General features: G+C 39.3%; 1 protein-coding gene across 1 annotated transcript in view; it reads right to left on the bottom strand.

Annotated features, from left to right (window-relative positions):
- Positions 1-742: 742 nt before the first annotated feature.
- The window catches only part of LANCL3 (LanC like 3), a 39143-nt gene continuing 21196 nt past the window's right edge, over positions 743-18689 (bottom strand). Inside the window, exons 2-5 of the mRNA XM_048288883.1 lie at positions 11207-11330; positions 9984-10181; positions 8800-9007; positions 743-7741 (exon numbers count right to left, since the gene is read on the bottom strand). Coding sequence (XP_048144840.1) covers positions 7582-7741; positions 8800-9007; positions 9984-10181; positions 11207-11330 — 690 coding nt within the window. The 3' untranslated portion in view covers positions 743-7581. The remainder of the gene's footprint in view (positions 7742-8799; positions 9008-9983; positions 10182-11206; positions 11331-18689) is intronic.

The raw sequence follows: 18689 nt of genomic DNA, 5'->3' as shown, positions 1-18689 counted from the left end.
GAGTCTCCAGACGCTTCTCTCCTCCTCTTGATGCAGGTCCTTGGTTCATGCTCAGCTGGCTCTGGTGATAGATCTTGTTTCTCCTTGCCTGTTCCCAGGTAATTGCTGATCTGCATGTGGGGGTTAGCTACAGGCCTGGGACCTACAGGAGCACAAGAGGAAGGCAAGATAAGGAGTCTGAGATATTATTAATGGGGTAACACTACTGTCTACTTCTGCTTATCTGCTACTGTTTAATGCAAGTTAGGGTGTCACCAGATTTACACAAAAAATGCCAGTAAACATTTGGCCATTTCTTTCACTGCTGCACTGGCAAGTCTGAAGTGTCATTGCTCAGCTCAAGTTGAGCTCTGCTCATGATGACAAAGGTGGAAACCTCGTTGTGGGCAGGCCTAGGTGAATTTAATGCTTGTGTCCTGGACTGGGAATGGAGAGGTCTTTCTGCAAAGGGAAGAGGCCATGAAAACTGAGATTTAAGCAGACTGACAATAAATACCTAGAGTGGGAAACTTTAATCTACAGGTCAAAAACAACCTGTCTTGTCTTGTGGGAAACTACCATGAGGTGTTTTACCTAAGCACTGTGCGCAGCCTGGATGATTTATCTCATTCTAAAATGATTTATTTTACTTTTGATAACCACTGAAAAGCTTTTGGAGCACTGAGTCATGACTATTCTGGAAGGAAGACTTCCCAGCACTATGAAAGGTAAGTACAGAAATAAACAATCCAATGCAAAATCATACTGTTCAAGGTTGGACTTTTATTTAAGGCAAAATATAATCACAGCTTTAATATTCATAATATGGATATACACAGTTTGTTCTGCCACTATGAAGCTTAGTATTATCACTGCTTTTAAAAAGCTATAAAATCTAGTTTCTATCATATTCTACAATACAAAACTAATACAATAAACACATTCTGAAAGATCACAGTGTTTAAAATATTAGAAAAGCAGGGGTCCTGCTTTCAACCAATAAGGTGCATCTCTAAAGAATCAAATCAACCTTGATTCTACAGGCCTGTACCACATCACGGCTGTGAATGGCTGTAACACTGAGAAACCAATCTAGGGTGTGGCACATACTCAAGGAATGAACATCACACACTGGAATATACCTAATAATCAAGTGTCACCAACACAAACTAGACAAGAAATAATGCCATTTAAGTTCCCTGTACTTTTTATTTGTATTGGTATTCATGTATATTGCAGAGATATTGAGATAAAATGTGTATAAACTGCTATCAAATAGGGCCCTGCATATGCAAACATCTGTGCTTTCCTCATACTGTACAAACAAGTCTTACTAACTCCATGGGACTCATGTGTAAAGGAAAGTTTGTAGGCTTGGGGTCTGGAATGACATAGTTTTACCCGTGCTTCACACGTGTGGAAGGAGCTGCCTTACATGCCTGGAATCAAGTGGATGTTCATCACTGACATCAGCAGGTCGCTTATCAGGCCCTTAAAATGAGGGCAGGAGGCCAATTCAGTGGCAGAATCAGACCACTGTTAAAGAAAATCCTTCTTCTCTCATGTGTGGTCATGGTAATGAAGACAGAAGCAGAGTTAAATTTCTGGTCAGACAGCCTTTCTCTTCTATATGAAGTAAAAATACATGTTTGACTAGAATCTGTTTTCTATTCCCTATGGGATATAATTGACTTAAGGACTTCTACACAGTCCTACAATGCTGTTGCTGAATATCAGTACACTATAAAATCTCTTTTATTCAAATATCATTAAGCCACTGGGCAAAATGAGTTTTTAATTGATTTTCTGCCATTCTGGTTGGTATTGCCATACTTGACCTAAATGCCTCCATCTTCTCTTTGAGTCATGCAATGAACAAAGTCAAGAGACTCCCTTCTAAGAATTAAAAATAAATATGGTCTGTATTTTCAAGCAGATTGCTATTTATAAATGAATTTTTTTTGAGAGCATGATGTAGAATTTCAAATATCCGGGGTATAGGACCAACGGTGACAGTAAAAATTAGTCAGAAGGTTTAATAATTCAAAGACAGATTGAAAAGTTGGTGCTTGTTGGCTTCTTGAATGTATTTCTTTAAACTGCCTCATCATGGATAGTGCACATCAATTCTGTTCCATTAACAGACAGGAGTAGGCAGTGGGTTCAGCTACAGGCAACTCCTTCACAGGCAAATGTTTTTCAACATTTGATGACTTTGCTATAATGACAATGAAGTGCTGTTCAAGGCAGCTGAAACCTGAACAGTGCTTGTTGTACCACTACCTGTGCAATGAAACACTGCTATTCCCTTGGAAAATGCCTATTCACATCCCTAAATTGCTGTATTGTTTTGTGGGCCCTGAGCATTTTTGGCTTATGGCTTTGAAGTATGTTGTTCCCCTAATAGTGGGATTTTTGGTCATTTTCTTATTTCTTTTCAATTTAGCTTTCTGCTGCTACTGCTTAGTCTAAGACATATTTATATAAACTGAAATGTCTTCTCAGAGCAGTCCAGGCTATGCTGCTAGCCAGCAATTGCTATCAGTATAGTTCCTCAGAGAAAGATTACTCTTTGAAAATCTATAGGGCAATTTTAGTCCTGATATACTAATCTTCCTACAGATTAGAATATGCACTCATGACAGTGAATATTCAAGGTATGTAGGAGATTACTGCACCTGAGATTTACCTGGCAGACCTCAGAGATCCAAAGAACAAGGATATATTCTCAAAATGCATGCATACATTAAAATAGGTCACTGTTGGCATAAAACATGCAATATGTTGGCAGATGCTTTAACTGTATATGCAGAAAACTATATGACTACAAAAACTTGATTGCTTATCAAAGTTTCCATTTCCACATATTGCCCCTCTACATTTCTGAATACAGCAGAGACCTACGGTTCACTTTTTCCACAGTATTAAAAAAAACCCGATCAGTATTCTTGTCATATTTTTTCCATGTCCATATATAATCAGTATTAGAACATCAAAGTGGCATTACTTAATTTGACAGAGAAGCAATAAAGGTGATCCCTTTACTTGCATTCACTTATGTATATTTCCCAGAACTATTTAAAAGTGTATTTTGGAATGTTTAGCCATTTCACTTGGTTTCGACTGTCCTAACAGAACTGAAATACTGGAGAAGTGACCATGCTCCCCACAAAGTCTCTGTTTTATTTAATGATGTAAAACTCCAGTGACAGTTGTAACACATGATACTGATTTTTCCTTAGCAGGTGGGAAATGGCACAGCCAGTGAGAAGAGACCATCTGGGAGCATTAAACAATGTAATGCAAGTTAATACAACACCCTGCTTAAGGAAAATGAATCAATCTTATTTTCAAGAACAAAAGACCTGGGCTGCTTCTTCAGCCTCCTCAAGTTATTCATAGGTTGGGAAACAAAGGAAGGGAAACTGAAGGCAACAATGATGCAAACAAAGCAGATATTGAAAGCAGTGGCACAAAATAAACACGTTATTACGATGAGAAGTTGTGAGTAGCAGGTAGAAATAAAGATGTATTTGTTAGAACTGTACTATTGATAAAACTTACTGCATCTGGTTCTATGAATCCTGAAATCAATAAATCTGGATACTACAGATCTAGTTTCCCTCAAAATTATTCCCTCACAGTAATCTATGGATGGCAGTCTAGAAGTCATGAACAGTGTGTAGCTCCTTAAACTGATGTGTAATCTACAGCTTTACTCACAAACAGCACCACACAAACACAGGTACATCACAAATAAGCACCAATACCCACACAATGCATCCTCTTTGCTTTAACAGCATAATCAGAAATACTATTATATCACTTAAATTCCTATTGCCTACACTTTAGAAACTAAACACAACCAAGAAACTAATGTGCAAACATGACATAGTTACTGTGTTTTACACTTTGAAAGAGGCTTCTCAAGTTTCCCATAACACACTTTTGTCACAGCACCATGGCAGAATCTGTACAGGAATACATTTTTCAGTCCATAAGGGTCCAGTCTGGGAGCAGGAGGAGACAGCATCCCACGGAGAACGTCTAGCAAAGGTTGCATGATCGATTTCTCAAAGCAGGAAGAAGGGTACACAGAGGACCTTACTTTCTGTTACACTGGAAAGTGCTGACAGCCCTACTCAGGTTGCTTTCCTGTCAATGTCTTAAAAACAAACAAAGGTTGCAACAGCACATTTGTAACAGCATATACAGTACAGAGAAAAAAATGAGATAGACAATAAAGAGGGAAAAGCTGAAAAAACCCTGCTCATTTAATGAGTGGCATTTTCTGCAGAGCTCTGGGGTGTATTTGCACTGTGTTTAGGAGCTGTGACTGCAGCACATCTAGTAGCCACCTTACCCATCCAGGTCAGGTAAGAAAAGCCACAAATCTCTAAGAGTGAGCTCAAACTGCCATGTCTGATAAAAGAGGAACAATTATGTTCCAAGATTTTTACCAGATGTATCCCATGAGACTGGATGTTTGCGTGCTGCCCTTGCCAGAGTCAGCGCCGAACTCACATAACATGCAGAGATGTTTGGGATCTAGATTTCAAAAACTGGGTGGTTCCATGGGTTTTCTCATTGTTGAATGGACTAACTCTTATTCAAATAACTGTTTTCTTTCTCTCAGGAAGCCAAAACATGTGGCTTCATACACAGAGAATGGGGACAGAAGATCTGTTTTGCATGTACTGTTGATCACAACACAGAGCAGATCAGAGTCTCCTCTAAATGTGAATTGGAAGAAATTCTACAGAGACACACAGGAAAAACCACTAGAAAACTGACACTGAGCTCTTAATGTTTATTTCCTGGCACTTATGAAGAATCACATTTAAAAATAAATGCAAACTTGGCCACTAGAAGTTAAGTATAATAAAACAGAATGATTTTATCTACTGCTATTATGGTAAGTTTTAATATACATGTGGTATATGTTATAGTATCAGCACTCATAACTTGGTCTGAATCTAAGTTACTGATTTATAATGCTTTGGATTTATTAAGATTTTGGCAATGGTTTTCATTTTCAAGACACTCCCAAAAAATAACTAAGTGGAAACATTAACAGTTGTGGCCCACTGATAACTAAAGAATAGGCACTGGGGACAAAATCAAAACATCATGATTACTACTGCGATGTGTAGATTCTGCTAAGGCTTAAGTTCGGAGTTGTTTGGGCTTCCTTTTAGGGTGTAGTTTTCAAAACATAAGACAGCTTTTGTTTATGTTTGCATCTCTAAATATAAGAGTTAGCAATAAATGAAGGATTGCTAAAGTGTGAGTCTGTATCACAGCAGAACCTATTTCTTTGTCTTCCAGTAAGACAGAACACAATTACAGGAGCTATTTAAATGCAGTGGCACAAATATTACTACTTACATGTTTGAGCTGAGTGACATCACCCTACAATAAAAACTGAGACTGAAAAGTGATTGACCACAGGGAAGAAATGTATAGGCCAAGTTTTACCTTCCTTAAACTTTTGTTTAAGAAGGTTCCAGTTATGAAATATATGAGCCAAATGCATTGCAGGAACCAACTAGATAAAAGATCCTAATGGGTTTGGGATCTTCACTACTGACAATTGACTTTGCTCTGCTCTAACAGGAGCATTTCCACAGGGCTGGGCAGAGCACACTCACATCTCCACTGATTTTTTGATTCAGCCTCATGTGTACACCCTCCCGATGGAATTCACCCTTCTGTGTGCACACATCTCACTGCTCAGAGTAACCAAGTTAGTGACATTAGTGGCTTTCTTAAAAGACCATCTAACCTTTTAACTTATGTGTTTTAATAAACACATAAATGTATATTGAATTTTAACATTTCCATTCGTTAAAAGATACCTAAATTCTTGTCAAACTGATACAGAACTGCACTGCTTTATTCACCAATGAAATATGGTTATTTCTATGATTAAGTAATTAATTAAAGCTGCACAGTGCAAGACAAAGTAACAGAAATCCTTATCTGCAGCTCATAATAATGCAAGCTATCTCATTAAAATAACAGTGGCAAAACCAGGAATGGGATTATTATATTAAAATGTGGAAGGATTGCAAGACCCGGACTCCAGCTTATAGCCTGATCAAAGCCCACTGAAATGAAATGGGAACTTTAATCCATTAGGCATTAAAAATAGAGAAATTGTAATCTCCTCCAGCTGAGAACGCAGGAAGAGACACTGCTTTGTTTGGCAGTACATGTACAGCAGCTTTTTCTCTCTAACTTCAATTTGCGACATATTGGTCTTCCTGATTTGTCTTTACAGATATTATTCCCATATAAATAAAAATAAAGACATAAATAGTAAATATATTTTAAATACAGATATTAATTTTCTACTTTTTAGTACAAATCTATGTTAGTGTTTTCTTTAGCTTTCAAGTACCACGTCATCATATCTATAATACATAGAAAACAGAATATAATTGCAACTTTAAGTGCTAGTGCAACTACTGTTGAGCAACCCATTTATTTCTATCTAAATTATTTTCTAGCTAAAAATCATTTGGGCATATACATGGTTTTGTTAACTAGGAAAAGAAGCAATTTTGAGTTTTGTTATCAGTTTTTTTCTGAGGATCAGTATGCCATCCCAGGATTGTATTCACTTTGCAGGGTTTTTAGTGAAGAATTCCTCAAGGAAAATAGGTTTTCCATCATCTGAAATACTTAGGGTACTGTTCAGAAATGCTGCTATAAGTAATTAAGTTTTAAAGGAAGCTTTTGTATCACTGAACAATACTTATCTAGCAATGCTGTACCATGAAGAAAGCATCTGCCTGCTGTATCTTTGCTACAGAACTTTTCAATCCAAGTCTTCTCCATGGCTCCACCTATCTTCCATGTGACTGGGAAAACACTAACAAGACATGACACAGTTTCAGTAGATCAGAAAGGAGACCAGCTCCTTGCCACAGACTGAGCTCTAAAACGAAGGGTCCAATTCAGTGCTAATTTACACACGTGAGACCCCACTTGCTGAGATGAACTGTGAAACTGCAGCCTGAACACATAACTATCTACAGAACTGCCATTATATGTATCATATAAAGACCAAAGAGCTCCAAGATACAGGTATTCCTAATACATGTTACTAAAACTAGCAGATGGGGTTTAGGTAAAAAAAAATTCCAGATTTTGCCTTTGTGGAGTGCAGTGACATGTCTACAACACCCTCCCCAATAAGTGCATTGCTCCACAAATGGTTTTTGCAGGACTCTTTTTAAACCTACTGGGTGCATCACTGTTTCTTTGCATGATCCTGCAATTCTAGCTTGCCTTTTTTTCACCAAATTAAAGTTTGATAATGCCCCCTTCTCTCTCACTTGAATAATTAGATAAATATCTATGATTCAGTTAGTTCCCCATGGGTTTTTTCCCCACTGACCCATTTACTTTGACCACACACTTTCCCACCCCCCAAGCCCCAGTGTATTTTCTTTTTGATCTGACTCCCAGCTACATTAAGGCTAGCATTAGTGGTACCCCGGCTCGTTTTGTAAATAGCCTGTCTGGACAAGTAAGTGAAACTGCAGGTGCCCTCTCCCATCACCACCGGGATGTGGCTCTGAAGAACATCAGTCTTTAGACAAAGACACTGAAGAGAGGAAACTCGGCTTGGTTGGGTTGCAGCAAGTCAGTCAGGAAACACACAGTTCCTGAGAAACCTTCATAGAGACTATATACACTTTCTAGTGCCCGGGAACCAGACTTAAATTCTTCTGTAAATAAGAACTCTGCAAACCTAAGAGAGAGAAAAAAGAGTTTGTTATTACTTGATGTCCCTCTCAGTCTACTTGTTGTTTGGAAGCATCATTTTAATAACATTCAATAATTAAAAAAACCAGAATGATCAGTATTTAACCTTTTCTGCAAATTTTACACTATCCAATTTCCACAAGAAACTGAGGTCCATTAGATCCAGAAGAGACAAACCTTTGCAATCTGTGCATGCATTATGCTTGTTTAAGAGCTATAAACTTTTTCTGACTTCTGTAAAACATATCATTAAACAAATACTTTTTGATAAGTTTTAGGATGCAAGCAATGTTTCACATCAAGACAAGAAATTCTGTAGTGCTGAAATAGCTACACAAATTAAAAAATAAGCAAATGGCTGAAAATCAGTCATCTTAATTGCTATACCACTTCCCTTTGTTATTCTGTGCTGTAAGGAAAACAGTAACATTGAATACTATGTTTTTAAACAGGCACAGTAAACTAGAGATACATAGTTAAAGATAATTGCAGCACCATGACAGAATTTTCACTGGACCACATGTGCTTGCATCCAGACAAAATACAATTAACCCCACTAGCTAAGCTAAAGGTGGGAATGATAAATTAAAAAAAAATATAAAGTAACTGCACACCACATCCTACACTTACTTTCCACTTCTAGTAATATGGAATACTGTTAAAAAATGCTCTGAAAAAAACCTAACAAATCATGTTTTACTCTGCTCCTGGACCTAGGTACACAACTTGTCTGAGTTCTGTCATCACATCAGGATGAGCCCTGGATGAACATCATTTCTCCACATCCAGCCCAGTTCCCTCTGAAGGAACGCAGGCTCTCGGGCAGGGAGGGAGCCTGGGAGAACCCAATGTTCTCCCACCACAGGCAGCCTGGAACCAGACTGCAGAGCTCCCACAGAGTGCACCCACCCCACAACCTGGCTAGAATTGACGCTGAAGCTTCAACACTTGGGTTACATCCAAGGCTGGCGATCAGACTCTACTCTATAAATGTTCCGGAAACTTTCTGGTATTACCCTAAATCCAGAAGACAGGAATGCTAACCTTTGTGCCCTGTATATGTATTTTGAGTTCCCAGTGAGCCTATACAGCAACAGGAACACATAAGCACTACCAGCCACCCCGTGGCATATTCCAGGGCCCTTCTTCAGCAGGCCCTTCTGCCAGGTAAGCTCTCCACAGCGGATACAAGTGTCCAGATACTGAGGCTTCTTGGAAACCAGGTAAGCTTTGGCAAAAAGATATGCAATGCCTAGGAAAAGAGCAGCAAGATTGACTTTTGTAATAGGTACACCAAGGGTTTCACAGAACATGTAAGAAAATAAAGATTAATGCACTAAAAATCTTCAGTCTTGTGCTCTACACATGTCAACATTGCCTCTAAATGCTCCGTGTGGAGGGGGGAGTATCTGCTATGCTAAAGACACACAGCAAGATGTACTTATCCACCCCTGCGACAACAGCACTCTGAATCTTTTCAAGGCATTATTGAATTTCAGGGTTTACTCTAACATTCCCAGACTTTTATCATTTTAAAACACAGTCATGTTTTTGACTTTAAACAGTAAATTCTTAGCAGTGTCTTCTATTGGTTTCAAATCCCCATTCATCACACCTGCTTAAACTGACAGAAACACAAGGATGGGCAAGATAATTTCTTACACTGGCAACAGATGCCATTTTTTACTACATGAGAAAAAGAAACTCCCTTTTTCCCCCCAATGAGGTCCACACAGTTTTATTCTAGTTATATGCAGTTATGCATACTAACTTCTGTTTACCAAAAAAAAAAAAAAAAAAAAAAAGCGATTTGGCTTATTTTTAGAGGTGATTTAAATAAATTAATCATAATCTTCACCAGAGCACCGCACAGCTCAGTTCATGGTAACCTTATGAGAATGCACATAACAAATAACCAACTCAAGTGCCTAAGGAAATGTTTAGCTCACTTGTGGTCTGAATTTAACAAACACTGAAGTAGCTGAAGTGTTCTTGAAAGCTACATCTGTCTTATTACCCAAGACTAGTGACGGGATACAGGTTTTACTGGGGAAGAACAATAGCAATTACTGCATTTGCACATCTCTATGTTTAACTTCTTTACGTCCCTTGGGATTTTGTCACTTTGGCTGAATTTAACCTGAGATTATCTTCTACATGGAATCACCTAATGTGGAAAAGCAATGTGATCGACATCTGGCTATTCATAGTATCAGTGGGAAAAGAACCTGGAGCTCCATGGCACCAGTGTACCAGCTCGTTCTCCCGCTCGATTGTCTCCCCCAGCTCAGGGGGCCAGTTGCTGTTCTGTTCTTGGTCCATCAGGAAATCCACGCTCTGCCACACGAGCTCCTGGTCTGCTGGCTGCAGGTACTCATAATAGGAGAGCAACATCTGCAGGATTGAGGACAGCCCATGTGCTGCACCTGTAAAGAGTAGAAACAATTGAATTAGAGGGTGGGCTTAGGTCCTGTCTCCACCTCATTGCAACTTTCCCTTGGGAGAGATTTCCTTGTCAAATGCAGAGCTCCTTCATCTTCTTTATGCATATTAGAATAGTGCTTGGAATAAAATATTTCTAGGTGCATAACACCATATTTTACTACTTCTGTCATTTCTAGTTCCTCTAACTTTGCAAAAATATGTATGAATTCTTTCTGCTCTCACTCTGATATGACTGAATCTCACTGTGTGAAGTTAAACCAAACCTGAACTGCATTCTGTCTCAAGGTGTTACTCCTCTTGACTGACTGCTGAATCTGGGCCATTATCTTGAAGTCTTTGTTGAATGCAAATTGAAACTGGGCCATAAATGGGTATTTCCCAGTTACTGACTGACAGTATCAGTGAGCTAACACCTAAATTTCCATGCAAGAACTGTCTGTACCTGCCAGAGTCTGTGGAACACACTGCTCAGTGACTGCGCTCTCTGCTCCCCTGCCAAGGAATTGTGAACCAAGCTCACACTTGCTGCAGTGATACTGTGCTTTGAGAAACCCATAAGGGAGCTGCTCAGTGGCCTTTCACCACTGCTTCAGATGAGCTCCAACTAAGCTGCCCATGAGGGGAGCAGATGACCTCGTGCCTGAGTCGCACTGCTACGGCCAAAACCGCTCTGCCAGTCCCGGCATGGCAACAGCAGCTTAGAGAGAAAATCCCTGACAGTGCCCTGAGTAACCTGCTCCATACAGGCACGGACACCACACCTCTCACAGCCTCTGCTGGCAAGGCAGATTTACCAGGGCAGAAAGAAGAGGGAATGAGCTCAGCAGCATCAGCCCTTCCCTCCAGCTCCTCAGTCCCACTTCACAGTTTTAGGAGGTTGGATGGTCCCAACTGGCTCAGGAGAAATCCCACACTGTAGATTCTATGTTTTTTATTTCTGAAGTGCCTGCTAGCTCAGCATCTCCACACAGCACCACTCTCAGAGGTGTTGGTGTGTTTTACTCACCAAGATACTCCGTTCCATAGTAGGAATACATGAGTGGGACTGGTTTTCTCTTCTTCACTGCATACTGTTTTCCTGATTCTAGTATAGCCAGGCAAATGGATTTAATTTGTGCTGCGGTCAGCACCTAAACAGAAACATCAAACAAACATCAAGTCTGTTACAATGATTTCACTCTTTAAGACATTTTTCAGGACGCTGCTTTTTTGCCAGTGCACAGGATGAAGTACTGCCTTTAATCTAATAAATATGCTGTAATGTACATCATTATTAAGAGCTCCTTACATAACACAGTTGATTTACATAATGTTTCTCAAAACCAGAGTTTCATCCTGTCTCAGGAAGTCAATGTCAAACCTTTAGCTGCACAGATGAGGTGAAAAGAGGCCCTCTAAGAGTCTTTTCTTCCCAGAGATCCTTCAGTCTGATGGAAGCTGACAACAAGCAGCAGGCAAGAGGCAGAACAGCAGCCTCCAGACTGGGGGAAGAAGCATTAGGAGAAGACAAAGGGAAAGATTAAAGAAGTAAATGCTACAGGCTTTACTGGGACACACCAACCTAGACAGATTTTTCTACAGATAAGATGAAAAAAAAAAGGAAGCAAGGAAGAGGGTACTAAATTTTACTGAAAATCACTACTATATATGAGGGTTCAGAAACCTCTTAGTAAAAGAATCAGCCTTTCTTAGTACAGAAAATGCTTAGAAAAATGAAGTGCAAGACAGGCTTCTATGAAGATAGGCTACCTATTCTTGTGGGACTTAAGCATCACAAACAGGCCAATGCTGCCTTTAATGCAGTCCAAAAAATGACTAGTGCCTTACTCTTAGAGGTGTCAAAGTAAGACTGACAAATCCTGTATTTCATGAGACATGAACTTTTCCACGTTAATGACCTAAAGGATTCAGTGAGAAATCAGTTTTAGATGTTTTAACTACAACTCTAATTACATGCAATTCACTGCAATCATCAGCAATCTCCTGTGTCAGCCACACCTGGACATTACTGACCAATACCTAGGCCAATTATGTAATTTAACTGAAGTAGTGTTTTGGCTTTAGGGGAAAGCTCATATGGCAGCAGTACTTTGAAAAAATATATTTCAACTTGTGAAAACAGAACTGAGAAAGAAAGAAAGTAAAATGACACAGAAAAAGAAAAAAGGAAAAGGCTGTACAAATACTCTTGACAAGACAAATGGCAATCCTAAAATTAACTGGAATATTAGAATATCTCTGAAATGATTCTGTACACATTTGGGTTTGCTATAATTTTAATTATATAGGATTTACAATTAGTTCTTCAAGTTTAAAAAATACTGATAGTTTTAATATGGAAACAACATCTGTTATGAACTATATTCTCTCATTTGGACTGCACAAGATGCTGCAGATAATTAATTTCACTTAAAACTTGACTGAAAATTAATGGCTGAAATATCTTGTTTGTGTGTCTCACCTTGCTCCCTGATAACAAGGGATTTTATTACAACCTTGCTCCAAATGACTCTGATATTTGTACAACCTGGAGAACAATCTACTTCTGATTTTGATTAGTGTTCTTTAATGTTACTGCAGTAGAATTAAATAAGCCATTAACATCTGGAAATCTCACTCATTTCCAGTAATGTTTAAATTAGTTGTTTTACCTTCACAGAATTTAAAGAGATGGTTTGAATCCAAAGGAAATGGGAGAGCAAAGACACGGTGAGAAACACTGAATTCTCTCCAGAACTCTCACTTGACTGTCTTGAAATTTGGCACCTACTCTTCCAAATTCCGTACCTTGTAAAAGCATTAATAAGGTCACCTTTTAAAAATAAATGTGAAAGATAAGGTCTACTAATTGTAATTCTGAAAGGCAAAGGCATGTGGATTAGAAAAATCTTAATCAGTTCACTTTCTGTATGTAATGATTCCTTCACTTAATATTATCAACTAGCTTTCAATACAAAGCCTGTTTTGCTAAGCTTATTATTATGTTTGGCACATTTAATTTTTAAATTGAACTAATGACTATTTTAGAATGCTGAATGTGTATTTTAAATGGATATAAACTTCTATCCAAATCCAGCCTTTCAGAGTGCTGCATAAAGAAGTATTAGCTAGAGAGGAATGCACTGTTCACTGTTTTTTAATATAAAGTAAGTGTAAAAAGTCAAAACACTTAAGCACTGTGAATACTTACATCTATACATAGTATATACCCTTTTGGCTGGCATAATGAAATATGCTAATGAATATCACCTCTTTTTCAGAATGCAAAAGCAGCCCATGTGCAAAGACAGACGAAAAATGGTATTTAAAATCATGAATGGATGGCAGAAATCAACCCACCTGATCCACTTCCACATGACCAAAGAAAATGGGAAAGAAAATGACCTGTGTATCTTGAAAACAGCCTTATTTCTGGCTGCTCAGACTCACCTCTGGGCTTACACCAGGTAGATGTGTCCTAACTAACAGCTAAATAAAAAAATCTTTATGTTGACTACAAATACCTCTTCCTAAGTCCCTCAATCCACATTAATTCTAGGGCTGCTGCCTGTTTCCCAGAACAAATATGAAGGATTTGCATTTGCTCCTTATTCTGGGAAATGGGTGGCTGGAACAGAAACTCTCACTTACCATCACTATTAGTTGCCTGCCAAAGGCTGAATAATCAGCAATCCCATTTAAGATCTCCATTGGTCTGACACATTATATTTCAACCAATTTTGTGTTAAAATCCCCTTAGATTTCTGTCACCTTACCAAAAAAAAAATTCTGTGGCTTGTCTCTGTATGCTCCCTCACAGCACACTTTAATAAAACAGCTAAATCTTATTACCAAAACAAAAATCATAAAATACACTAATCATAACCACAGACAGCACAACTGTGGTCTTACAAACTTCATTTTCAGTTCAGTGTAGTCACAATGACTCCTTGCCCCTGGGAATTACTGAAGCAATGTTTAATCAGGGACAGAAAAGAAACAGACTGATCATACTCAAGGCTTTGAAAGGATACATTGTATACTGATATAACATCCTCTGGAGCTGTCAGATGCTTTGATGCAAATAAAGCCAATATGAGAGTATGCTACCTAGACAAGAATTTCATGCCTGAGATAAGATACATATTTTGAGAAAATTCTTGAATGTCATTTAATAGGAGCATATGTAAAATTACTCTCTAAGCATGTCAGTACTTGAATGGAAGACTAATGACACCAACAGATACATTGCTAGTGCTTTAAAATTTCAGCTAATTCCTTTTCGTATTTTTAAAGACATCACAACCTGTTCTACCATAGAATTACCGAATGGCTTGGGTTGGAAGGCACCTTAAAGACGGTTTAGTTCCAAGTGCCCCAGCACGGGTAGGGACACCTTCTACTAGACCAGGTTTCTCCAAACCCCATCCAACCTGGCTTTGAACAACTTCCTCACAACTCACATCAAGGACTTTCTTCCTAGTATCTAGACCAAACTGGCCTGCTTTCAGTTTAAAGCCATTCCCCCTTGTCCTATCACTACCTGCCCATGTAAAAAGCCCCTCCTAAGCTTTCAGCTATTTATCACACACATGTTCCTTTTCCACGTTAAGTCTAGGTGGCCTGCCCACTTTAGGTGAGTTTGCCTCAGTTGATGTTAGAAATGTTCATTTTGGTCTCCTCACTAGATTGAAGTTTGGAATACATGCATTCCACATACCCCCTGCAATTTCTGTATCAATTGGTCACTGGAGTTCTTTAGATTTTGTTTTACATCATTATTCAGTGATGCTGAGTGCTGCCAAATAACTGCTCCACTCCCACTGGTGACAGCTACATTCCCATGTACCTGTTACTTTAAGCACAACACATCAGTAGCACTACAATACCTTCTATTTCTACCACTGTCCGTGTCTAGGAGCCTGACTTGCAGTAAAAAAGCCACTTTGATTGTTCATAAAGTCTCTCAATTTTTCTCTGGTGCCACTGCAGATAACATGCCTTTTCCCATAAAGGCACTGCGCAATTTTGTGAATTATTTAAGGCAGGTCCTTTATTCAGTAAATCCCTGTTAAAAGCCAGCCAGGAAGTGCTGTGTCTACAGCAATCATTCTGTTTTTTGTTAGCAATCTCTCACCCTGAGATTGTTTAGTTGGAAGTCAATAATTTCACAACTCCTTTTAACCTATTAAGAGATTTCACAATTACCGGTTATGACAGTGCTAAGCCCCACACTTGTGTTTTGAAAACTGTAGACAGAAATCTTGACCTTGAGGATTAGGCAGAAAGCAGCAGGACAAGCTCTTCTGATTAGGGTAACATTTTCAGCACTTTTTCATTCCTCTGAATGCTTGTACAAACCCCTTGGCTCATTCTGAAAACCACTGCTACATCAAACTGCATACTGCATGGAGTGTATTAGATGACTGTAAGCTTTTAATTCTTTTAACAGATCTGTATTTATTTCCTTAGAGCTCTTTCCTGTAACAGAAGGCATTACTGAAGCCAAGTATCATTATCTTTTGATAGATGCATGAGCACTTTCAGGAGGTAACAGCTACATTTACATTATTGTGGAAAAAACCTTCTATGCACATAAAACCATTTTATTATGCACCTAACACATCAAACCTTTCTCTGACACACTTCTAAAAAGCCATTTACATGAATTTGATTGTACACTTTTTCTGATGCTGTACAAACTGTCAAAATAAGCTGAAGAAAATGGGTCAGTCTGCAAATAACAGGAGCTTTGCCATTGCTCTCCTATGCTGGTAGCCCAGCAGAGGGAGCTTGTGAATTAGTTATAATAACCCAAAATGCTGCAAAAAAGGGCGTACATATTTGTGTTCAGCAGGACAGCAGACACTAGAGTCAACTTGGTAATTTCATGATACTTACTACAGCACATGACATTTAAGTTCATTCCTTAAGCTTGATCTTTTTCTGCCAAAGACAGGGATGGGCATTGTTTAGGAACCTTTCCATGCAAAGTCACAGCCAGGTTTTTGCCTTTCAGACAATGGTAACACCTGAAGCCATGGAAGAGTAGCAGGTACAAAACAGGGGTCTGCCTCCCCTTAGTGTTATTCCACTTTGATTGATGTACCTCTCCTGTGGCACAGTGGGAAACCCAGCTCCAAGTGGACAGACACAGAAGCTCATGAGTTTGCTTCCCTCACGAGCATTGTCAAGGACACCCCTCTTTTAAAGATAAAAAACATACGGTTTTGAATCTCCTGAAAACTTTGATCAATATATTAGATTAGTTCCAGAAGTAGTGTTCCTAATGCAGTCTGTTTGATGCTGTAACAGCACCATGTATTGTCTTGAGAGTGTACTTCCCCGAATTTCTCATACTAACACAACTACATGGCAGTGTGTTAAGACTCAGAAAGGCTATTAATATGACTGTCAGTTCACTGGAAAATGGTACTTGACTGCAATCTCGAGTAAGTCAGACTTCCCTATAGATTCCAATGGCATTGCTTGTTTTTAACATGTAAATTTGGGGGGGGTTGGGGCTTGCTCTTTGCCTCAGCACCACGGAAACAGTGAAGCCAATCCTATCCTGTTTTGTGGGTCACTAATCATGACTCCAGTCAGAAACTGAAAGCTGCCTTTATTCCTGATGAATCAGATTACTGGTAGATAAGACAAAGCTGATATTTTGTTATCAGGTGCTACTCGCCAGGACTGTGTAGCACTAAACCCACCAAATTCTGCTGTTAAACCTGTCCTTCAGAAGGAGAACATGAAGTATTGCAAAAAGGATGGAGCACAACTCTCACTGTAGACATGTGGCTGGCTGAGAGCAGCTGGTGCTCCTACACAGTTGGTCAAGTGCAATGAGCATCTCAGTTCCTTATGTCTCCACTTAAAAATGAAGAGTTTCAAAGAAAAAAACAACAACTGGACTTTTGTGATGGGTGACAACATTCGAGTCTTCATGTGCATCCTCCACACACACTTCTCTCCCTTGTGATTGTCACCGATGGGCATTTTGATTTGTCACAAGATAAGAACACCAGGTAGGAATTGGAGGAGTGCCCAGTTGGCCCAATCTCCAGCAGCATTTTACAGCCTTTTGCAGACTGATGTGTACCACAGTCAGTGGCAATAATCACAGCTCCCCCATCCCTGGAATGCATTCAACTCCCTGCAGGGAGGTTGTAGCAAGGTGGGGATTGGCCTATTCTTCCAGGCAACCAGCGACAGGACAAGAGGACAGTGTCTGACGCAGCACGAGGGGAGACTTAGGTTGGACATTAGGAAGAATTTCTTCACAGAAAGGATGATTAGACATTGGAATGGACTGCCCAGGGAGTCACTGTCCCTGGAAATGCTTAAGGAAAGACTCATGTAGTGCCATGGTCTGGTTGACATGGTGGTGTTCAGTCACAGGTCAGACTCAATGATCCCAGAGGTCTTTTCCAGCCTCCTTTTTTATGGGATTCTGTACTTATGCAAGCAACCACATAGTTCCTCCTGAAATTTGTGCATGGTATTCTTTTCTTAGGACATTTCTCCCTAGGTGTTCTTAGGACAAATCACAACGCCCAGCAGAGAAAATGGGAAGGGAGAGGGTGGGTATGGAAGGGGAGGAAGCACAAGAAGACCTGACTATCTTTCGTTGCTGCCATACCTTTCTTCAAGCTCCCCCTATCCTGGGTCAATGAAGAGAGAGGGAAACATGAGTTTCTCCTAGTTACACTCAGGCTCCCAACACCTCTTACTCTGCTGCACCAGGGTGTGGCTGGATACAGCTATCCAGTTGTAATACAGCGGCTCACCTAGGTCTTGGGAAGGAAAAAACAGGTCTCCATCACAGTAATTACTTGAAAAAAGTATGGAAGCACAACCACTGTGCTCTCTGCTGCTAGAGAAATGAAGCAGGGAGGATGTCAAGGAACAGATCCCAGATCAGAGCAGTTCAGATAATCACCATGATTGAGGAGGTATCAGTCTGCCCTTATAGCTGAGGTCCTGATCAGCCAAAGTGTTGGAGTGAAAGCTCCTCTGGACTCAGGCCCAGAGGGAAGCCAAAGCACAGGGGTTGAATTAAAACCTTTGGATAAGTGGAGATACATGAAGCCACACCAAAGTGAAACAGAAATATAGATTTTTTAACTTTTAGTAGAAATATATGCTAAGTACCTGAAATGTTAAAAAGCTGTAGCAGAGACCTTAAACACAGTTCTTGCTGCAGCAAGAACAATTTTCACAGAATTCTTTACTTCAGACAAAATATAGATAGAATTATACTGTTCACATTTTTTAGACAGAGTGTTCACGTAAACAATAAGAACTGATAGAAACTGTACACACAAATCTGTGTAATACCTATGTAACACTGGTGCAAGACTTAGGATTGTTAGAATTAGACCAGGATAGGTTAAGAAAAGGAAAACTAGAATTGTGTGTTAATCTTATTGGTCAATTAGCAAATATAATCCACACTTCTGTAAGAAAAAATATCGAGTCTAGAGTATAGAGCATATAGAGTCTGG

The sequence above is a fragment of the Corvus hawaiiensis genome, chromosome 2, assembly GCF_020740725.1.
Source record: "Corvus hawaiiensis isolate bCorHaw1 chromosome 2, bCorHaw1.pri.cur, whole genome shotgun sequence".
Lineage (NCBI taxonomy): Eukaryota > Metazoa > Chordata > Aves > Passeriformes > Corvidae > Corvus > Corvus hawaiiensis.
The sequence above is the reverse complement of the archived record's forward strand: the minus strand, read 5'-3'. Positions and strand labels throughout refer to the sequence as shown.